We start from the raw sequence: 24,833 nt of genomic DNA, 5'->3' as shown, positions 1-24,833 counted from the left end.
TCTAAGGACAAAACGACATTAGACAAGGAGGGGCAGGCGTAGAGCTGGGATGGGAACAGGATGAAAGGAATAGCTCGGGCAAAGGCACCGAAGCATGAAAGAACTTGGCCCACTAAGAAAAATAAAATGGAAAACATGCCAGAAGCTTATGGTGCATATGAGTAAATGCTGTGAGAAGAGATGAGGGAAACAGGTCAAGGAGAGACTGCTAAGGATCTTGGTTAAGGAGTATGGATTTTACCTTAAAGTCAGGAAAGATTTTAATGAGAGGCGTAGGTCACAGATTGGAATTTTAGAGAAGCCGTTCCCACAGCCGTGTGGAAGGTGGATTGGAAGGGTGCACGAACTTGAAGCTGCGGAGCAAGGAAGGGTCTAATGCAAGAGCTGGGCGGAGAAACAGGAAGGGGTGGAACCAGAGCGGTCAGTGCTGTGTGGAGAAGCGGGGATTAGCTTTGGGGGACGTGCTAGGGGCAGAATGCACGGATTTCAGAACGTGATGCCCACTTCGAGGTGAGAGAAGGAGGAAGTATGGAGAGTAACTTCTACGTTTCTAGTTTTGGTGAGCAGACAGGTGATGACACAAAGCACCTTGGTGGGGAAGGCAACAGGAGCAGTGGACTGAAGAAACTACAAAAATGACTCTAGTTATGAACTGATTTTCAAACCAAAGTGCTTTCAAGAACAGGTAGATCTTCATTAGAGCTCTTCAAGACTGCTAATTTCCATATGAGGAAATCTTAATGAACTTTACAGAGCAATGAGGCTCATTTAGTTAACCGTGATGACAAAAGTGAACCCAAAGGGATGCCTGGGTGCCTCAGTCGTTAAACGTCTGCCTTCGGCTCAGGTCACAATCCCCGGCTCCTGGAATTGGGTCCCGCATCCGGCTCCCTGCTCAGCGGGAAGCCTGCTTCTCCCTCTCCCAATCCCCCTGCTTGTGTTCCCTCTCTCGCTGTGTCTCCGTCAAATAAATAAATAAAAATCTTTAAAAAAAAGTGAACCCAAAGTCATATAGCTAAGAGTGACACTGAGTCACACCATTCTGCAAACCCATCATCTGACCAAGACCCCATTTTCTCTCTCTAGTGCAATGACTAAAATTCATACAGAGAAATCTTGGAAATGTTTTATGAATAACTGAAGAAAAGTTAAGTTATACTTAACATATGTTAATATTGCTATACTGTGCCCAAATTTTCCTTAAGGTGGGAGTAATTTGTATGCACAAGCAGTTACTCTTTAGAACTTTCTGGTTATCTGACAGATGAAAAATTTATCCTATATGAGAAACAAAAGTTGTCATATAGAGTTTTTCTAAAGATACCTAAGAACATTAATATGAGATTAAAAATGACAAATTAACAGAAAGAATGTCTGAAGACCAATAATTCCTAAATAAATCTATTTTGAATTTTTTCTGTAATATTTCTTAGAGTATAAAACTGGGTGTAAAATGAGCTGTCCTTGATAGTGAAAGAAATTACTGATAGCACTGAAAAGATCTTGTAATAAAACACCATTTCACTAGACTAATGACACTTATTTGTGCAAGAGAATCATGAACTTTCTACTCAATTCTCATTTGAAAATAATCAATAGATGGGGAGCCTGCCTCAGTCGGTAGAACATGTGACTACTTGGTCTCAGGGTTGTAAGCTCGAGCCCTATGCTGGATGTAGAGATTACTTAAAAATGAAATCTTTACAAAAAAAATAAAAAAAATCAATAGAGTCTTAGGACCCTTAGATTATCTATATATCCATGTCCATATCTATCTATTCTCCTTAATGCCATTCCAAGTATCATATAAACTTCTACTCAAGAGTACTAAAGAAGAAATTCACTTAAGTAACATTTTCTCTGGGTTGAAATCTTAATGAAGTCACGAAAATTTAACAACAAATTTATTTATCCTCACTGCTACCTTTCCTCGGTGATAGCATAATCAAAGATGTACTTTGCTAAAATCAAGCTTTATCATCAGAAAGATTATATCCACCCACTAATCTTTATCTATTTGATATTAGTCACCCATCTGCACCAATTAACTTATATGACACTAGGCAAGGAGTCTTATTTCTCTGGGGCCTCAATTTCCTCATCTGTCAAATGAGAAGTTTAAGCCTGTTCAGTAATTCTTTTAGCTGATGGAAACAACACACACCCATATCAATCACAATGACTCTCTGCAGCACCAATTCTCAAGGGGTGGGGGCGTGTATATTATTATCCCTGGAATGGAGAGAAACAACATGGTTTAGAAAACCCCACAAATGACTCTGATACCAAATGAACTAGATCCTTGCCACTGAACATGTGTTCCTGGCCTCAGCATGGGTGTCAGCTGGAGGCTTTTGGAAATGAGAAACCTTAGGCTCCAATGGTACCACCAAATCAGGGTTCTGTGCCTTAACCAGACCCCAGGGTAATCTGTATGTGCACTAAAAGTGTGAGAAACAGTGACCTAGATGACTCTTGTAGCTCCAGCATATCAGAATTCCATGATTTCATAATCTTCCTCAAGGGCAGCTTGAGGAAGATTTCACAGCTTCCTCAAGGGCAACCAATACATACATCCATCAGTGGAAAGCCCCAGGAGGAAGGAGTAATAAAGATTAAGAACAGAAATAAATAGCACATTAAAGTACTGAGAAAAATCAATGAAACCCAAAGTTGGTTCTTTGAAAAGATCAACAACATTGCCAAACATTTTAGCTTGAGTGACCAATAGAAAAAGAAGACTCAAATAGCTAAGATCAGGAATGAAGAGAAGGCATTATTGACCTTACAGAAACAAAAAGGATTATAAGGCAATACTATTATTTAATTGGCAATTATATGCCCAAATATGAGACAACCTAGATAAAATGAACAATTTCTAAGAAAGATACAAATTACCAAAACTAACTTGAGAAACAGAAACCTATTAACAAGTAAAGATACTGAATTTGTAATTAAAAAAACATCCCACAAAGAAGTCAGACCAGACGGCTTCACTATTGGAAGTCTACATAAGAAAAAAGAATTAAAACAATCCTTCCCAAACAATTCCAAAAAATAGAAGAGGGAACATATCCCAACTTACTCTATGAGACCAGTATTACCTTGAGACCAAAATCAGACAAAGATATAAAAAACTATAGATCAATAAATACCCAGATGCAAGCCAAATCTAACAACATGTAAGAAGGATTATTTGAACATGACTAAATGGTTTTTTAGATGACACCACAAGCACAAGCAACAGAAAAAAAATAAACTGGATTAAAAAAAATAAAAAACAATAAAAAAATTAAACTGGATTTTATCAAAATAAAAAACAATTGTACTTCAAAGGACATCATTAAGAAAATGAAAAGACAGCCCATGGAATGGGAGAAAAAAATCTACAGATCATATCCAGTATCTGGAATATACAAAGAATTCTTACAATTCAATAAAAGAAAAATAACCCAGTAAAAAAGAATGGGCAAAGGATTTGAATAGACATTTCTTCAGAGAAGATATACAAATGGCTAATAAGTACATGAAAAAATGCTCATTAGGAAGTGCAAATGAGATACCACTCCACATTCATAAATATGGATATAATTTAAAAAAAATTTTAAAAAGGAAAATAACAAGTGTTGACAAGAATGTGGAGAACCCTGAGCACTGTTGGCAGGAATGTAAAATGGTGCAACAGCTTTGGAAAACAGCCTGGCAGTTCCTCAAAAGGTTAAACCATAGTCACCAATATGACCTAGCCAATTCCACTCTTAGGTATATACCCAAAAGAAGTGAAAACACATGTCCATATAAAATTCGTACATGAATGTTCATAACAACTTCACTCATAATAGCCTAAAAGTGGAAATGGCCCAAATGTCCATCAATTGACGAGTGGATAAATAAAATGTGGTGTATGATGAAATATTGTTCAACAATAAAAAGGAATGAAGTACTGATACATGCCATATTATGCATGAACCTAGAAAACATTATGCCGAATGAAAGAAGCCAGGCACAAAAGGTTTCGTATTTAATGACTTTGTTTAAACGAAATGTCCAGAACAGGCAATCTATAAAAACAGAAAGTAGATTAGTAGTTGCCAGAACCTGGGGAGAAGAGGGAATAGGGAGTCAATGTTAGTGGGTATAGGGTTTCTTTAGAGTGATGAAAATATTCTGGGATTAGGTAGTGGTGATGCATGCACAATTGTGTAAACATACGAACAACCACTGAAGTGTACAGTATAAAGTGGTGACTCTTATGTGAATTATATCTCAATAAAGCTGTTCTTTAAAAAAATTAGAGACTCACTGGAGGGGAGGAGGGCAGGGGATGGGTTAAATTAGTGATGGGTTATTAAGGAGTGCACTTGTTGTTATGAGCACTGGGTGTTGTATTAAGTGATGCATCACTAAATTCTTCATCTGAAACTAATATTACACTCTATATTAACTAACTGGAATTTAAATAAAAAGTTGGAAATAAAATGAGGATAATAGCAGTATAAAAAATTAATAAAAATTAAAAAATGTCCACAATAGCCAAACTGTGGAAGGACCTGAGATGCCCTTCAACAGATGAATGGATAAAGATGTGGTTCATATATACAACGGAAGTTTATTCAGCCATCAGAAAGGCTGAATACCCACCATTTACATCAACATGGATGGAACTGGAGGGGATTATGCTAAGTGAAATAAGTCAATCAGAGAAAGACAATTATCGAATGGTTTCACTCATATGTGGAACATAAGGAATAGAGTGAAGGACCACAGGGGAAGGGAGGGAAAACTGAATGGGAAGAATCAGAAAGGGAGACAAACCATGAAAGACTCTGGACTCCAGGAAACAAACTGAGGTTTACAGAAGGGAGAGGTTTGGGGAAAGGGGTAACAGGGTGATGGGTATTAAGGAGGGCACGTGTGGTGATGAGCACTGGGTGTTATACGCAACTAACGAATCAGTGAACACTACATCAAAAACTAATGATGTATTATATGTTGACTAATTGAACATAATAAAAAAATTAAAATTAAAAAATTAAAAAAAAAACTAGAGGCTTAAGAGACCTAATAATGTGTATCTTGTGTGGATCCTGATTCAAATAAACCAACTGAAAAGAGACATATTTGAGACAAGCAGCCTTTGAAGATGGGCTGAATAAATATTAGGTACTATTAAGAAATTATTAATTTTGTTAGGTGTGATACTGAGGTTTTTGCAAATGGAAAGGCATAGTGTTTGGAATTTCCTTTAAAATAAATATTCTTTAAGATATGATGGGGTTACATCCTAATAAACCCACCGTAAGTTGAAAATATCATGTTAACAATGCATTTAATACACCTAACCTACCAAACATTATGTCTGGCCTAGCCTACCTTAAACGTGCTCAGAACATTCACATTAGCTTACAGTTGGGCAAAATCATCTAACAAAAACCTATTTTATAATGAAGTGCTGAATATGCCATGTAATTTATTAAATACTGTACTGAAAGTGAAAAACAGAATGGTTGTATAGCACAGAATGGTTTTCAGTGTATCAACTGTTTACCCTTGTGATTGCATGGACTGACTGGGAGCTACATTTCTCTGCTGCTGCCCAGCATCATGGGAGACTACTGTACAGCTTGGGAAAAGATGAAAATATTTGAAGAATGGCTTCTACTGAATGTATATCACTTTCACACCACCATAAAGTTGAAAAATCATAAGCTGGGGATTGTAAGTATTCCAGAAACAAAAATGTGGAAGTAGATGAAATAAGATCAACAAATATTGACAATGATTGAAGCTGGCTGATGGAAACTTTAGGGTTCATTATTCTCAATTCTGTAATTAAAATAAAAAGAGGTTCTATTTTTTTCTTGCTTCAGATCACAGTTTAACTACCCCCTTATTGTCCTCCCATCTCTGCACATAACCAAAAAACCCCTTCTGATTGGCATTAACATTGGAAAGAATGAGCTTATTTGGCGATTTAATGTTTCCAAACCGTTCTTTTATATATTATCACTCATTCTTAGGCATTGTGAAATAATAATATATATATTATCACATTATGTAAATATATATTGGTTTCTACCCCTGATTTCTAACAAAGAGCTCCTAAAACCCTTGTAATTTCCTAAGTGATATGAGCCATGGAAGAATATCTTGTTATAATATTTGATTTTTGTCCTTGGCTCCTGAAATAGCTCCAGAGTTTAAGGTAAAAGGAGCATCTTTTGGAAAGCCCTTAAGGATGCGGGCTGGTTAACCAGGAGAAACAGTCATGTGATTAGAGGGTTGGAACATTCAGCTATACCCCACCCCCCAACTCCAGGGAGGAGAGAGGGGCTGAAGATTTGAGTTCAATCATCAACAACCAATGATTTAATCAATCATTCCTATGAAATGAAACTTCCATAAAAATCCTAACCAAAAGGGTTCAGAGGGCCTCTGGGTCGGTGAATGCACTGAGGTGCTAGGAGCATGAAGCACCCAGAAAGGGTATGGAAGCTCTGTGCTCCTTCCTACTTACTTAGCCCTATGCATCTCTTCCACCCGGCTGTTCCTGAATTGTGTTCTTTTATAATACTCTGTAATCTAGCACGTAAACTCTCTTCCTGAGGTGAGTCATTCTGGCAAATTATCAAACATTATGAGGGGGGGTCACAAAAACCTCTGATTTATATCTGGTTGGTCAGAAGCAGAGGTGACAGCCTAGCCTTGCGACTGACATCTGAAATGAGGGGGAGCCTTGTAGGAGTGAGCTCTTAATCTGCACAGAGCCTGCGTTAACTCCAGGTAGAGAGTGTCAGAATTGGTTGGTGTGGGAAAACCTCCCACCGCATAATTGATATCTGAAGTGTTGTGAGCAGTAGAGGAAAAGAGAGTTTTTCTTTTAGGCATCCATTTCTCTATTCATTAAGATGTCCATTTATAATATTTTCCGAGTTCCCTATGAAAATACAATGGTTTCTTCCTCATTGGGTTCCCATATCATAATATAATCAATTTTTGTTTTGGAAAGTTCCCAAACTCAACACCACAGAATACCTAGAATTCTGGGAACATTCAGAAGTTAGGACAATAGTCAGTCGACTTTGTTTTGATGCAACATAAGAAATTTAGGAGATAAATACCAATCCATGAGTTCCTTGCTTTGCTCAACTTATTCCACAGGAAGAATTTAAATGTTGGGGGGCACCACTGTGACTAGAGCACCACTAGACTAGAGCTCTGATCTAGAAGAGTGAGATTTGTTTCTCACACTCCTTGACTGATACTGAGGGAATTTCTCATTTCTTTGTATCTTAGCTGTAAAATGTTAGGAAAAATCCTCCCTGGACCCCTTGTGCTACTACACATCTTTACTGGGTTGTATCAGGACTGCAAGCCCCTGACCACTCTTACCTGGGTCATTCGTCAGGACTGTTTATGCAGCGGATAGTCATGAGAGGTGAGACTTTCTTACTGCTTTCTATAAAAGAAATGGATTCTCCAAACTCATTGTTCCTTAGCTGCAACACAAACCCACCGCATGGGGAGCATCTTGCTGAGCCATATGGTGTCTCCCATAAGGGACTCTTATGCAAGACATAAGTATGCTAATGCTCAGGTTGCTTGCGGTATCATGAGTAATAAAGTCCTTCATCTCTGACTAGGAGTTTTGTGTTTTTTGCCAGTATCCAAGAAACAGTATCAGCCTAATTTTTTAGCTTTTAAGTAGGGTAAACCCCAGACCTGACCAAAAAATAGGAGTAATCTTGAACCTTAGTTTAACGCTTGGAATACTGTACACTTGTGTTCCAAATGACAAACCACCATATACTATAGGACTTGAGGCAGACCCTCAGTGTGAAATCACAGAAAACATGGAAGAACGTATTCCAAAAGGTGGGAATGGGTGTATGAAGTGAGGTGAAGGGAATAGGAATGGGATGGGGAGGTCTTCCTGGGGAGAAGTGGAAAGCACAGGAAGGGTCTCTAAACTAGACTTGGAACAGGCAATGGGAACCACCGCAAGATTTGAGTAGAGTAGTAATCAGAAATTGAAGATGATGAGTCTGAGAGGATAATGCAAAGTGAATTTAGGGGAAGAGGACCAAAACTGCCTGCCAGAACCGTACCCGTTAAGGAAACAGAAGAGTCATGAATAATCCAAGATTTTTGCCCTGTGAGACTGGAAATGAAAATGAAAAAACTGAGTAACTGTTTTGGGGGTAAGGGGTAAAATCAGCTTGGTTTTGAATACAGTAAAGGACATTTATGTGGAAGTATTCTCAACATATTTTTCATCACATGGTTGTAAATATAAATTAAAGTTTGAGGCAGGATAATCGCTAGCATAGGGATAATAGTGACAACTATCAGATGCTTTCACCAGAGGAGATGGTTTAAACAGAAACAGAAGGATGCAGGGTTGGTGGCCCAGTCTTTAGAGGATGCCAGTAATTGTATGCTGGAAACAGAGTCTAAAATAGAGTCATTTCAGGAAAAGCTCTTTTTCTTTTATCTGAGTAGCTAGAGCATTTTTCAAACTAAAGGTCACACCCCTCAGTGAAGTATAAAATCGATTTACTATGTCCCTTATAGTAAGGTCATGTATTGTTTTATGAAACATATGTTCTGGATACATACAAATAAATGATGTATGTACTGAGTTTTGATGAAAACATATTTTTACAGTGGGTCTTAAGTCAAATAAGTTTGAACTTTGGTGTAGTGGTTAAGGGCACAAGCTCTGGGGGAAGCCTGTGGGAGTTTGAACTCGACTCGAACTCTTCCTGTTGGACTCTGGGAAAGTTTCTCACCTCTTTGCTTCTTCCTTGCACTTTTTGAGATAATTGGTAGATTCACATGCAGTTGTAAGAGATAACAGAAATTTCATGTACCCTTAATCTAGTTCCCCCAAAGGTAACATCATGCAAAACTAGAGTACATTATCACAACCGGGATACTGACACTGAATTACAGTCAAGACCCACAATGTTGCCATCAACACGAGGATCCCTCATCTTGCCCTTTTAAAGCCAAACCCACTTCCCTCTAGCCCCTTACCCTCTCTTAACCCTTGGCAACTACTATTTTCCATTTTTATATATAAGTTCTATCATCACTTCAAGAATATTATATAAATGTAATCACACAGTATGTAACTTTTTAAATTGGCTCCCCCCCCCGCAAAATTACTTGGTGATTCATCCAGGTTGTTGGGTATATCAACAGTTTATTCCTTTTTATTGCTGAGCAGTATTCCACTGGGAACTTTTAACTCTGCAGGCCTCACTTTCCTCATCTATGAAATGATAATAGGGTTTTGAAGATTAAACAAATTTGTATATGTTAAGTATTTAGAAATGCTTAGGACACACTAAGGACAAAACACTGTTAGCTATTAAAATTATTATGGTTCTCCATAAATAACTGTTAACAATTTTATTTAAAATAAACCTTTACTGAATGACTATGTGACACAGTGCTAGATGCTAAGAATATCTCTTAGATATGCTCCTTCCATTTTTCAAGATGGTAGACGTTAAGTCTTAACCCAGAAGAAAATATGTCAAGGAATCAGTAAGCAATCTTGACCAAGTAATATTTCACACAGGTATATTATTTCCCTAATTCAAGTAACGTCCCGACCATTTCAACACTCAGAGAGATGGATGGTAATCTGGGTAACTGCAAATTCAGAGTCTGTTTAAGAGGCTAGTAATGAGTACAGAAAGGAATTAATATTTATTGAGAAACTAAAGATAGTAAACATTGTGCTTTTATTATTTAATTTTCATAATTTTCTAATGAGTTGCCAAACTTTTAGATACAAAGTAATAGTATATAATGAGATGAGATGCCAGATAATTGATCAGTGTGGAAAGCACCATACCTCTCCACCCTAAGAAGACACTTCATATTCTATTAAATAGGAGTTATAGACACACTGAATGTAAAACCAACCATCACTATAAGAAATCAGTTCACCAGAAAAAACTTCAATCTTGACAAAATTTAAACAAAACAAAACCCAAAAGCTAACAGTTCTAATCTGCAACCTCCTAGAGTTTGTTATTTTAAAAAAGCAAATTTTCAGGAGGCTGGAAACCAGAGTTAACACTTCATCTACTAAAAAAAAGACAACTGTTAGGGCACATCCATAATAACAGATGAGAAACAGAGTTGAAACAGCTCACAGTGAAGGTCTCCCGAAAAGAGCTGAGCCTCCATACATCGTCAGCTTTCTCAGGGTCTGAAACTGGGATCCATCCCAGACCCTGAGCTGCTAAGTGTGTTATGTATGGGCAATACTCCTTAACTCATGTTTATTCTTGTTACAAGTATGCATTTATAAAATCTTTTAAGTTATGTAATAGTACAGTAAAACTAGCATTTCACATAACTGAAATGAGGTAAGAGAAATAGAAAATGATAATAAAAAAGGGATGAAATGACTCAAAAGTTAATAAGTAAAGCCATTTCCCTCCCCTCCATTCTGATCTTTTTTTAAAACTACATTCCAGAAAGACTTTTCTGTAAATACATTCTTGACCAACATTACCATATACTATGTGACTGGTAATCTACTAGGATCATCAAAATATTGAGACAGTTTACATTTTCTATTTTTTTTTATGTGTTACACTGGTACAATTCATCTTATTTCCCTTTCTGATTTCATCTACAATAATCATTCACAAAAATTCCCACAAAAACTAAATGAAAAAGAGGAGGCTGCCTCTCACAATAGGCTTGATTCTTGAAGTAGTACTATGTATTAAAGAAATGGAATTTTGACAGGTTGAGTCCTAGGGAAGAAGCCTTCAAGAAGGGCATAAATTTGTTGGCTTTTATGCAGCACTTTTCTTTAGTACCTAGTCTATTAAAGGAATCAAAACCTTACACTTGCGTGGTGCCTGGTAAATAATAACAATAGCAGCTAACATAATAGTAAATGCTACTCACTGAATGAATCAATACCCTTCTCTTTGTTTTCCTATGAACAATCAATCAACTATGTAATACTGATTTTTTTCATTGAATTATACATAACCAGTTACAATAAAAGCAGAATCAAAGATGGAATAAAAACACAGTTTGAATATAGGAAATGAGATGAAACTTAGAATAATTTACTCATTCAAAGTAAAGTGCTGAAGAAGAAGTTACTGGGCATCAGTACTCGTCTGGTGTGACCAAAGGGACTGGGCACAGTACCATCCCAGGTCTCACATGGACATTGAGAAGTTTAAGACATATAAGGATTTTACACTTGAACTAGGACGATAAACACACAAGAAGTAGAGAACAAGTAAAAAGCCTTAAGCTCCAAGTCCTGCAGGGCTTGGGTGAATGGAGAAATGAATATGGGCCACAGCTGTCAAGCAGCACTTCCTTCAAGGTGCTCCCATCTGGAGGGTGGTAGTGGGGGTGGGGAGGGCGAAGGGGGAGAGTGGAGGGCAGTAAATGCTCCAGGTGGAATGCTGCAGGAGCAAGGCAGGAGAGGAGACTGACTCACTCAGGCGCAGGCAATGAAAAGGCCAATCTGCACGCAGGGCAGGGGATGTGTGTGTGAAGCTGGGGGACCTTTAATGCCCAGGCAAAGCGGGAGAATGTAAAATGATACAGTAATTGAGCCAAACTTCAATTTTTCTATTTTTATTATAAAATGTGTAAATTACCTTGATCTCCCTAAAGTTAGGTGCCGATTACAGAAGAAACTATTCTTGGTTTGGGGAACCTTTATATATTGGAACTTATGTGCTACTTTTGAAAGTAATTCCACCAGGAAGTAATGCTATTACAGGACCAAGCTGAAAGTGCTGAATGTTACGGAAATCCACAAATCTGAACAACATTCCAGGCTGGATACTTCAGATTCCTGGGATCTGTTTGTTTTTGACTACTGTGGAATTAACAGGAATATACGTTTTCACGAATGATAAAAAGATTTACATCTTCCCAACAAATAAATGAAAAAAAAATAGCCATAGAAAAACTTGATATATATCGAAACCAAGTCCCCTTAAAACATGTTATCTGACAAACATCCTGAAGGAACAGCATAAACATATATTTATGACACTGTACTTGGAACCACAAGGAGAAAGATTTTAAATGCAAGATTCTGAAAACCCTAATCCTGTACGAATGAGGTACCTGTATGGAAAATATGGCAAATATTTTTTACTACTCCAGTTATTGCCATGGGAAATAAAACCTAGAGCTGACAGTCTGGCTTATGGAAAACAATCAAAAGGTGGTTAGAAATTAAAAAAAGAAAAGAAAAGAAGAGAAAGAAAAAAAAAAAGACAGGAAGAAAGAAAAGAAAAAAAAGCTGAAAGATGTTGGTGTGGCACGCACCTTCTGTATCATCGCGCATTTGCTCCACCAAATCTGTCAAATCCTCCCAAGAGTCTTTGCAAACGGCAAAAAGAAAGGAAAAGAAAGATAAAATGTCATGCAAGCCAAGAAAGAAAAGTGCTATTAAAAACAAGGTTTCAAAAGGGATAACTGAAAGGGAGATTTCCTAGAATGCTTTCAACTTAACCCAGAGATTAACAGTGAAAAGGGCTGGGAGCCTACCCAAGGAGGGGTAGGACACTAAGCGAGGTATCAACTACGACTATTAAATGTTTCAAAGCTAAAATAATTTCAAAGTTTCTAATAAAAGGAAACAAAGATGCATGTCCCATAAAAAAAGTAACAAGAGATCTTTTTCCATTGAAAATCAAGACTAGGCTGTTCGTATTTTTAAGTGTGTACAACACTGACTTCATTCAACATTTGTTTTGACCACTTCAGTGAAGCCGGACGATATGTGAAATGCATTTTAGACTCAGGCCAAATATCATGATACAAACTAGTGACTCTTCTTAAAATAACCAAAGAAAAATCTAAATACCTTTCCCAAAGCCCTCCACCCCACGGTTCTTCCCCAAACCAAAAAAAAAAAAAAAAAAAAAAAAGACGCTGCTTTGAAGACAAAATAAATCACTTATAATACAATACAGATATTTATTCAGTTAAAAGTACTCCCTCCTTTTACTATCTATTCAGTGTTCTTATACACAGAATATTCCATCTGGGGCAAAAGGACAGGAAAGAACATGGAGATTACAAATATAATAGATACTTCTGTGTCTTAAAGCTGTAAGATGACTATTTGGAAATAAATTTTGAGAACTTATGGAAATTTTTTAAAAAGTATACTAGCTTCATCCTTCAGTAATTCTGAAGCTATTATATTGTACACAACTGCAATATTCACATGCAAACTCACAAAATCATGTGAATTTCATATGTATAAATATGCAGCAAATAAAGAGAAATTGTCAGAGGATGAAGCATAACAAAAATGAGAAAATGGGCAAAGAATACTTTGTCTATCATAAGCCTTCCTTCTTGAAAAATTTACCACAGAAACCACCATAGGGTCTGAGGCAATAACACAGAAACATGATCTTGGAAAAGAATTTATCATTTGTCCTGCTTTCTCACTAGTTTATTAAGTTATCACTGTAATTTAATTGGTTAATTTTTAGTTCTGATGTGATATAGTGATTTTCCAAGTGGGCTATAAGGGTACATTCTAGTGTTAAATAAATACATAGCTATAAAAATGTGATACAAATAATATTTAAATTTAAATTCAGAAAACAGGGAAGCAGATGAGTATCTAATAACGTGACATGTGATTAAAGTTGTAGACTGTTGGTTAGACCAGACCTGGGGACAGGGAATATAAAAAGAATGAAAGTATTGATAACTTTACACTTGTATTGTCTCCCAATTAAAAAGTCTAGAAATTAATAATTAGAAAACAACAGGAGTAGGGCACAGAAATCTAGGATTAAATCCCTAACTGTGTCAACATCCCAAGCAAGTCACGGTGGTTCAGAGAACAGATGCAGGAGCCGGATCCCTGGGGCTGACAACCCAGTTCCACTCCTAATGGCCCTATGACCTTGTCCCTTACTTCATCTCTTTTTCCTGTTTCCTCATTCTATAAAAAAGGGAAAAGAACAGTGCCTATCTTACAGCACTGTTATGAGGATAAAAGGGTAAGCACAGGACCCAATCCTTCATGTTATTATTTTCTGGCCAAATATATTTTGAAATTCAGATTATTTTTTTAATTTTAAAAAAGGTAAAATGGTAAATATGGAGGCCAAAAAACATGCAGAACTAGCAGGACCTAGGGCAGTATCTTACAATCAAGCACATTAACATTCCTGTGGGAAATAAATGATTATTCAAGTTAAATAAGAGAAATAAAAACTATAAATAGCCTCAAATAAATTCAGGTCATGTTTTAGCACCAAATGAGTCCAGGCAAATTTGTGAAAAATGCTCTTGGTTTTCAGAGCTTTTCTGGATTCTGCAATTGTGGTTATGTATGTGTAAAGCACTAAGATAGTGTTTCATATAGAAAAAGCACAGTATCAGTGTTAATTACTATTATTTTAAAATAAATTAATGCCAAAATACATTATATATTTATTTCCATATATCATTTTCAAATAGAATCTGACAATATGCTACAAATTTTTATTATGTAGGAATGTACTCTTAACCACCACATGAGTTTACTCTAAAGACTTGCTATGTTCACCTTGTGAAAGTCAGTGAGGTGGATATTTCTATTTTATCCTACATTTTCTTTACCTAGAAACTGTATTTGTCACCTAATAAAATAAAAGTCTACCTAATCATTAAAGCAAAATATAAAGGTCCTCTGAGACTTGTGCACAGAAGAGTTCTGGAAAGTGAATTTCTAGGTAGGAAGGGGTGGTGAGTACAAGGGGTCTCTCTGACTTTCCCCCTGCCATGTCCCATCTCCAGCAGTTTCTCAGGTTGTTTCAATCAGATACATTTTCTGTTATGCTTTTAAAAAGTTATGAGTATCAGAGTGATGGAATCAATTTAAAAGGGCCCTCCTCCCTGAAAGATAAAAAAGGTGTGTTTTCTTCTTCTAAAGTTGTTTTCCACTTACCGTGGCATGCTCAGTATTTTATTGCAATAAAGAATGGATACTGTGATGTTCTTTTATAATCTTCTCAAAGAAGGATTTACAAAATATTTTAAAAATTATGCCCCCTGGAATATGTTCAAATTATTAAAACAACAACAATGAAAGTATCTAATACATGAATTGAAGATGATAGTACCATGGACAATTCTTGTCTTTTCCCCAGAACATTTCACTTTTTTAGGGATAATACTTTGCTGCTTTTGAGCATGTTTTACCTGATCTAAAAATATATATTAACTTTGTGTCATATAATACATATTCACAAATTTCAGAGAGCAATAATCTAAAGGCTAGTTGATACAGAAGATAGGCCTGCATTAAAATTTGTCTATTGATAGTGCATAATTCAGAGCTGTACCAATCAGAACTATGCCAAATGTGTACTGTAAAGTTATATAGTAAAGGGAGCTTCCAAAGATACTCTAGCTAAACACAGAGCCTCAGTTCCCACTCAAAACACTGACTGACAAGGAAAGGAGTTGCATAGCTTGGAAATGGATTGTCACTGTGGGTGGTGCCCTGAGTCAGCTAATGAAATATCAGGACCACCACTCCACTTTAAACGCTTGGATTAAATGGTTAAAAATGCTGCACTAACAGACTCATGAGATGCACATGAGCAAAGACATTTTTTAAAGTCAAGAGGTAAGAGACAAGGCTGGAACTGTACAAGGGCCCCAAATTAGGAAGCATAGCTTATTTGAGGTTCAGTGAACCGTTTTCTTGGCTAACATTCTGTTTCAGGTCTAAGACTAAGTCAGCAGACTATTAGGTAGTACTGTAAAATATTCGCCCAGTGGCGATGGCAGTGTAGTCAGGTAGAAGGTGCCCTGGCTTTGACACTGATAAAGATTTGGGGTCGGGCCACTGTTGTCACAAGGCCTTGGGCCCTGCGTACTTCCATCTTTTTTCTCTGGATGAGGGAATTAGCTGAAGCTCCTTCTCTCTTAAGAAATGCTTAAATGAGCTCAAAGTCCCTCTCCATGTTTACGCGTCCAGGGCTGTGAGATCTCTCTTCTTCTTGATATATTCTTTTTTCAGGAGTGTCATTACTATAGACAACCAAGTTACAGTCAAATTTAGAGATAAATGTAACCAAGTTACACTGTCTCCTTGAGGCTAGGTGGCTCTGATTTAAAAAGTGTATTACAGTTTCTTGGGGGGGAAGTCTTCTTGAAGGTCCAACTACTGATCATAAATAACTCTTTAAAGGACTGTTGTGAAAATAAAAGCTAACCAATTTAAAGTACTTAGCCCACCTTAGGTATTCAATGTCGACTTTACCTTTACAAGAAACCAACATGTGCCCTGTATTCTCAACAAGCTGGATTCTTCTAAGTATATTTGGCTAACAAGCTGGATTCTTCTAAGTATATTTGCCATAATTAAAAAAGAAAATAGAGTGGGATTTAAAAAAAAAACTAAACTACATATTAAACACAGCAGAAAAAACAAGTCAACACAAGTAGACCAAATGACAAGTTTAACAGCTGAGGTGCTGTCCACTAACTAATAATACAATTAGCTTGGTAACATAAATATTAGTATAGGAACTATCAAACTAATTTTTAAAAATGCTAAGAGGTTCTGTTCTAATAAACCAGTAATTTAGGCCAAGATCTTTTCCCCACAGCAGAGTAAAAACAAAAATATCACAAATGGTCCTGAAAAAAGTAACATTAAATGACTGTGATCCTGTGATTTGTAACATGAAATCTCTACTTGGTCTTCCTCCCCAGTCCCTGACACAGGGCTCCTGAAACCTAGTAAATTCCTAAGTGATAACAGCACTAGGAGCATCTTCTGTTCTAATGAGGTGACTCTGGGTGGGCTCCTGGATGGGGGCTGGTCCCCAGAAAGACCAAGTCATGATTATAAGCTTGAATTTTCAGTCCCACTTCCCACTTCTTTAGAGAGGGGAAAGGGGCTGGAAATGGAGGCTACTGATCATGCCTATGTGGGGAAGTCTCACAAAATCCCAGTAGTATGGGGTTTGAAAGTGTTCCAGTTGGTGAACACATCTACATACCAGGAGGGTGATAGACCCCAAATCCACCAGGAAGAAGCTCCTGCATTTGGGACCCTCCCAGACCTCTCCCTACGTATCTCTTCATCTGGCTGTTCATCTGTATCCTTTTCTCATATCCTTTAATAAACGGCAAACATACATGTTTCCCTGAGTTCTGTGAACTGTTCTAGCAAGTAACTGAATCTAAGGGGAAAGAAAGAGGTCATGGGAACCTCTGATTTGTCGCCAAGTTGGACAAAAGTTGTGGGTAACCTGGGGATCTACTACTACTTGTGATTAGTATCTGGAGTGGGGGGCAGTCTTGTAGGACTGAGCCCTTAACCTGTGGGATCTGACACTAACTCCAGGTAGACAGAGTTAGAACTGAGTTAAATTGTAGGGCACCCAGCTGGTGTCACAGAACTGCTTGGTGTTAGAACCTCCCACCCCAACACACACACACACACACACACACACACACACACACACACACACACACACACACACACACACACACACACCTGGTGACCAGAAGGGTTAGAAGTAAAGCGTTCCGTGTGAAAGGAGAAAGACACAAGAGAAATACAGGCTTTCTTAGTATAGCTGCAACACTTGAGCCATTTAATACTTAGCATGTATGCTGAGCAAAGGATTTTACTAAGGCAGTTTGTACAGAAGTCACAAACAGAAAATATCCCTAGACACTGCCCTTGAGGAGAACGAAGTAACTGTGACATGAGGTAAAAAGGGACTGGTATTAGAGAGATAAGATAAAATAGATTCCTAAGTCAGGTGAGCAGCTATGTGACGCTGGAAGGCTCGGGAGGATATGGGCTGATGGGGACTGAGGGGATGAGGCATAGGGGCCTCCCCACATCAGCAGACCCTCTGCCGCCTTGCCTCAATGGCAAGAAATCATCATGAGGTGTCTGATACCCTCAACTGGGAAGCCTGCTGCCCACAGGACCAGACATTATGGAATTCTCAGATGAAATGTAGTACACAGCCTGAGTTTTATAGCTCTGAGGAGAAAGAGAAAAATCCCAGCAGCCTTTCACCCCAGAAAACAAACTCCAGCAATCACAGAAAATCATGAAATTTCTTATTGTACTTTTAACAGTAAAATTAATTCTCTTCTGCTTAGGATATTGTCATTAGCTTAAAGAAAAAAAACAGATAAAATACAATCATGCAGTTTATAGCTGCTGTATCAACTGTCTTAAAAACAAACAAAAAACCCCCCACACAACTGTTTCCTTTGGAAAGTTCAGATTTTAGTATTGTGAGAAACCACAACCAACTGCAGTAGGGAAAGACAAAAACGAGTTGCAAAGAAGTAGCCAATGTGAAAGTTTGATACCATGCTGTTAAAAAAATTTTTTTAATGTTTATGGCAGCTTGGAAATGTGTCTAAAAAATGAAAGTATCTTACTATTTGACTCAGAAACTCCACGTCTAAAAAGGAAAACTGGTGAAGTGTTCAAATTAAAAAATAATGATGTACCCAAACTGTCAGTGGTGGCCAAATTTAGAAACAACTTAAAAGTTGTAACAAAGAAGTCAAAGATATTATGGCATATCCAAAAAACAGAAGACATTAAATGAGGTGATAACAGATTTCTATTTACCAATGTGGAAAGATACTGCAGAGGAAAAAAGGCAGGTCACACAACACAGGAATGGTATGATTTTACATGTAAAAATCTGTGTGAACTTGTAAGTGAACTCTGTATATATTAATAAAAAAGAGACTCTGGTTACTAAATCTTATCTGTGTTTATCAATAGGTGCTAGAACTTCAGGTGAATTCTATTTTGTGTTTTATACTCTTCTGTATTCTGTAACTCTTACAGTGTGAATATATCATTTATATAACTAGAAAAATAGTTCTTTTCATAAAATACATTATGTACATAACAATATATATTTTCTTAAAAAAACCCTCCATTATTTTCAGCACACTGACATATACATTTTATTTGGGAATATTTAGTTATAATGAAAAATAATTACTTAGGGGCCATTTGTTTTTTTTTTTTTAAAGATTTTATTTATTTATTCATGAGAGCCAGAGAGAGAGAGAGAGAGAGAGAGAGAGAGGCGCAGAGGGAGAAGCAGGCTCCCAAGGAGCAGGGAGCCCGATGCGGGACTCGATCCGGATCATGACCTGAGCCGAAGGCAGACGCTTAACCATCTGAGCCACCCAGGCGCCCCTAGGGGCCATTTGTCAACAAATGTATTTCTTTCTCCCTCTACACATGTGCTTCTAAGCTCATCAAATCTTTTTTTTTTTTTAAAGATTTTATTTATTTATTTATTTGAGAGAGAGAGACACAGCGAGAGAGGGAACACAAGCAGGGGGAGTGGGAGAGGGAGAAGCAGGCTTCCCGCTGAGCAGGGAGCCTGATGTGGGGCTCGATCCCAGGACCCTGGGATTATGACCGGAGCCAAAGGTAGACACTTAACGACTGAGCCACCCAGGCGCCCCTCATCATATCTTTCTGTTTGTTCTCCAGCAAAGTTCAAATATGAAAAATTGTAAGGAACAGTTTTTCATATTTACTCCTCTGTACTCAAAAGCACCTCAGGGGCGCCTGGGTGGCTCAGTCAGTTAAGCGGCTGCCTTGGACTCAGGTCAGGGTCTCAGGGTCCTGGGATCAAGCCCCACATTAGGCTCCCTGCTCAGGGGTAGTCTGCTTCTCCCTCTCCCTCTGCCCCTCCCCTACCTTCCTGTTCTCTATCTTGCTCTCTGTTGGAAAAAAAAAAAAAGTACTTCATAGCAGTCATAGTAGATTGGCAGGGGGCTGGAAGAGCCATAATGGAAAACTGTGCCTCATTATACTTTCTACTTCCCCCCAAAAAGGGGGCACTGCCAAAAAACCAAAATATAGCACAATGAAGAGCAGGGAATACTGTGGGTACTTTCAAATCACATCACTTCCCCTTTCCGGCCAGGTCTCATGGGTACCCAAGGCTGGGAATCCAACAGCTTGAATTCCAATCTGAGCTCCATCACTGAGTAGTTATCTAACCTGCTACAGATTTATGTCTGGAAAATGGTAAATATGTCCGTGATCAGGTTATGAGAAATGACTTTCTGGCACTGGAAGCTGGTAACCCAAAGAAGAGTTAATGTAAACTCTGTTAAGAAAGGGTGCTTGGGTAGCTCAGTTGGTTAAGCGACTGCCTTCGGCTCAGGTCATGATCCTGGAGTCCCGGGATCGAGTCCCACATCGGGCTCCCTGCTCAGCAGGGAGCCTGCTTCTCCCTCTGACCCTATCCCCTCTCATGTGCTCTCTCTCTCTCATTCCCTCAAATAAATAAAATCTTAAAAAAAAAAAAAAAAAAAAGAAAGGCACAAACTAAAGGTTAAAGAAAAAGCTCTAAGAAAGGTCCAGAAAGGCTCACCAATAGGGAGGAAAGATGGTAAGTCACTGTGATTAAGGACAATGCCCTGAAGTGGACACCAGGGCAGGGGCATTAAGGAGGTGGGAAGAACTGGCCAGGGAAGAAGAAAGGGGATTTTATGGAGAGCACATTACAGTCAGTTCAGAGGCATCAAGTAGCTCTGCTAATATTTCTCTGGGCAAAACTTACCTTGAAAGGGTGACTAGCCAAGCTATTCCACAGCAGAGCAACAAGAAGGGATGAACTTTGTCCAAAGAACTTTGCCCAGTAGGCTTGTGAGACGGTATTGAAAGCTACCACCTCCACACTTTGAAAAGTTCACAAAGACTGCCTTGTGCACACATAATCACAACTTGGAGAACCTGACAATGGAGATCAGAGGCTATCCGGGCTGGTGGCAGCAAATGTTCCCATATCTAACCAAGGGCAGATTACAAAAGGAGGTATGCCGTATCAAAAGTATAGAACAGTAACAGGATTCTGTGAACACCAGAATCCTAACAATTCAGGTTTTATTTTCTGAACACTTCTGGAAGGAATAAATCAAATGCTGTACCGAATGTACCTGAGTCTAGACCCCGTGGGTCACCCTTGTGCACGGCATGCAGCTTTCAGACAGCTCTGAAAACAAAGCATGCCAGTAAATAAACACAGGCCTATGACGTGGAAAAACCCAAAACGTCTATTAGACATATAAAAAAATTATACTGATGATAGAATCCAAAGCAGTAGCTCTGCTTTTAGGCAATTGCTCCTTTTCATGGATGTGAAACTGTTATGGAAAGTACTTAATAAATATGAGTCAGATGGATGACTGCTCACCTATAGTTGTCAAAAAGCTTTCCACTTTTAAAAAAATAGCATTTTTTTCTGATTATAGTAATATATCCTCTTGTAGAATATTTGGAAGACATAAAAAAGCATAAAGATATCATAATAATCACCTGTCATTCCACTATCCAGAGGGAATACTTTTTACATTTTTGGTATATTTTGTTTTACTTGTGATGAATGTGTACCCCTTCCTTTAACACAAATTGTGACCACAGTGTATGTAGTTTGGAGACAGCTTTTTAAAAATTATATTCTAAACAATACCCTATGCCATTAAATATTCTTCCACAATACCATTTTTAGTGCCTGTTGTATAGATGTTCTAGAATTTATTGAGCCATTTTCCTGTTCGGCTACTTGAGCTGCTTTTTAAGGTTTTGCTACTATAAATCATAAAACTGTGCTTTGAATCAGTATCTCTGATTATTTCTCGAAGACGGATATCTGGTATAATCACTAAACTTAATTTTTTGAGGTTCTTGATTCACAGTGATAAAGTGATTTCCAACAAGACTGCACCAATGTATACACCTACCAGCAGACCCCACGCCTAAGTCTTCCTGCACTCTCATCAGCACTGAATATTATTCATGGATATATTAGAAAACAACAATAACAAATTATGTTATACTAAACTTCAATTTTCTAAGTAAGATATAGTGAATCTGGAATAGGAAATAAGTGACTAAAAAATTAAATTAAAAAAACTCAAAAAACATAAATTGTGTGTAATGGAGGGACGGTATTTCAATAATCTTTCCTTTCACCACTGATTATTTGCTGGGGTTAGGAGGTATTACTGAGTTCACCCAAAGTGTGTTGGAAAGCTACCATAAATAGTACACAGTACCATGAGGCCTTCTGAAGGATGCAAAAGAAAAGTTTTGCCCCAAAGAACTTTCTACATAATTTCATAAATGAGGAATCACACAGATTAAAATTAATCACTGGAGAATGATTCCAAGCGCATTCAATCAAGTGGCACAGGGAGTACCCAACGATTCAGGAAATGAAGAGTGTTGCGCATACTAGAGAAGGCCTTGTGGATGAAGGAAGTCAAGGGGCCTTCCATTTCCGGATTTGATGTCAGCATACAGAATCTGAAGAGGGAGTCGTGTAATAGCAAGAATAATCAGGGTCCTGGTGAAGTGAGAATCAACCAGCTGGCTGAAATCGTTAAGTACTGAACGGGAGTTTGAAAAAAAAACATCAGATAAGTAAAATTACCCAAAGAAGGGCATGGAAATACTAGGCCTTTCAAGACTAAGGATTCAGTGTAGTGACTATTCCAAACAATCCATAATCATGAATACTTCTCTTACCACCATTATCTTTTCACATCATTTTGTACATCTACTTGAGAAACATTTTAAATTTAGCACATAAAGGTGCTTGCTGCCTGCCAGCCAGGTCAGTTTCAGCAGTGTGCCCTTTTTGCTGTTTGGTGGTATCTGTGCAATCATGTAAATATTTTCATGTACTTTATAAAAATGAGTGGAAAGAAGAAAATGAAAACAAGTGGATAAAAGCTAAGATTTCCAATTTAATTGATGGCAATCACCAAGCACACCCCAAATGACATGCTTTGGCCTCATTCTGACATTCACTGGACTTAAGCTGGCCAATGCTGTGATCAACTGTATACAAAACTGCTGGAAAGATGTAACCAGGGAAGATGCCTTTTGTTACATGCAGGTCTGCTGTTGAATTTACATTCAGAGTTTTGGTATTGGAGTGTCCCAAGCAGGCTGAATGGCGGCTGCCTGTGTTTGAATCCTGGCTCTACCACTTACTACATTCCCAAATGTCAATTAGTAAAAGGGGGGTAATAATACCTAGGCTCCAAAGGTGGTTGTAATGATTAAATGAGATACTACATACCTATTACTTAGAGGAAACAGTTCCTGGCACCACAATCATTGCTCAATAAATGATAACATCCCCTCCACGACAACCCCATCACCCCCTTTTCAGGAGTACTCTACATGTAATAGAGTAGGCTGTCTGAAACAGGGCTCTTGTACAAGAATGAAAAGTTTCCTTTCATAAAGACTTCTTTGGCAATTTTATGAAGAATGAATCAGGACAGGAAGAAAAATGGGTTTGGAGAAAAGGTGAAAGTAGGTGTAGGAATCTAGAGGTGACATAATTAGTTCCTGGTAGTTTTAGAAATGAAAATGAAAGACAAAATTAAGACTTCGTTGTGGAACACAGCACAGATATCCTTCTTTTATGCCCTAACACACGTAGCACTGTTTGTTTAATCATAACAGAAAACTGTAATAGCCAGATGCCTTGTGTGTATATAGGTGTTGCGTTAAATGCAACAATAAAAGTTCATTTATATAGTTCAGCCAAGTGATACTTTCGATATGATTAACATGTTCCCTTATGAAAATAATTGTAGCCTTGATTTTTCATCAACTTCAATTAATTTCACATAAGCATCAAGCATTGCATGCTTATAATTTTCTTAGTAAATACATGCTTATCATCAAAAAGATAAGGGAATGGTCACATATAAATAAGTGAAAATAGGAAATCTGTTCACAAATTTGCATGTTACTGATGTTCAATATTAAGAGTAATAGCTGTCTTAAACTTTTTACCATTAAGAATGGCTTTTATAAATGGATGAACCCATAATTTTGTTCATGGTCAGGATTTAATAGCTTATTACTGTTTTCCCTACTTCTGATAAAGAATTTTGTTACAAGAAGTGCTCAACAGTTCTAATTTAAAAATGAAACCAGCTACAAAATAAATTTGATACTTTATAAAATAAAAGAGTAATAATTGTTTGGTTTTTCTATTAATTTGGGGAAATGACTCTTATTAAGTCTTATGTAGGAGGGCTATTAAAATTCACATAATATCTAGTATATGTTCATTTTATTAAAGTATAGGAGTAAACGCACACATATAATACAACTTATTCACTGTTAAGACACTTAAGATTTTATGGTTAAAAAATTAACATTGTGCAAAATCAGAAGAGAAAAAAATCTATTTCATCACTATCTCTAACATTCTGTTACTAGTAGAGCATGTGGCTTTATTAATATTTCTGGTGAAAATTACATGGAAAGGAAATTTGGAAAGTGGCTAAAAATATATACGGATAATCTTTCAGTTCTGGCATTTGGGTCTCTGAAAGTACTGTCTCCTCACCACCCACACCCCACCAATACCCGTTGCCTCCACTTTATGCCCAGATAACTCCTGTATACATTTTAGGTCTTACCTCAAACATTACTTCAATTGGGAATCTTCCCTGGAATAGGATTTTTTACTCTGTACCACTGTTCTGCAATGACTATTACTTTACTTGAAGTACCCCACTCCACAACCCCCACTTGCCAATAAGTCCGGAAAATACAGAGGACTGGACTTGTTCACTGTACCTTAGAACCTACTGTAGTGTGGGGCATAAATTATAAGTAGGACACTTAAATGTATGTTGAATGAAGGGCCAAGAGTTTGTATGATAAAAACTGAGTTTCTTAAGTATTGTATTTTTCCTTTGGGGGGTTCTAATGGACACTAAGGATTTTTCTTCCAGAAAAAAAATAT

At 37.6% G+C, this 24,833-nt stretch overlaps 1 protein-coding gene across 14 annotated transcripts in view; it reads right to left on the bottom strand.

The window, feature by feature from the left end:
* Positions 1–24,833, bottom strand: part of RUFY3 (RUN and FYVE domain containing 3) — a 77,447-nt gene that overhangs the window by 34,434 nt on the left and 18,180 nt on the right. For 5 of the 14 annotated variants that reach the window (XM_025887802.2, XM_025887810.2, XM_073891766.1 and 2 more), the window contains one exon: positions 12,340–12,393. The exons of the other annotated variants lie outside the window; for them this stretch is intronic. In XM_025887802.2, the coding sequence (XP_025743587.1) occupies positions 12,340–12,393 (54 nt within the window). The remainder of the gene's footprint in view (positions 1–12,339; positions 12,394–24,833) is intronic. 14 annotated transcript variants of the gene reach the window in all.

The sequence above is a fragment of the Callorhinus ursinus genome, unplaced genomic scaffold (assembly GCF_003265705.2).
Source record: "Callorhinus ursinus isolate GAN/ISIS: 27379988/994484 unplaced genomic scaffold, GSC_fseal_2.0 scaffold4, whole genome shotgun sequence".
Classification (NCBI taxonomy): Eukaryota; Metazoa; Chordata; class Mammalia; order Carnivora; family Otariidae; genus Callorhinus; species Callorhinus ursinus.
The sequence above is the reverse complement of the archived record's forward strand: the minus strand, read 5'-3'. Positions and strand labels throughout refer to the sequence as shown.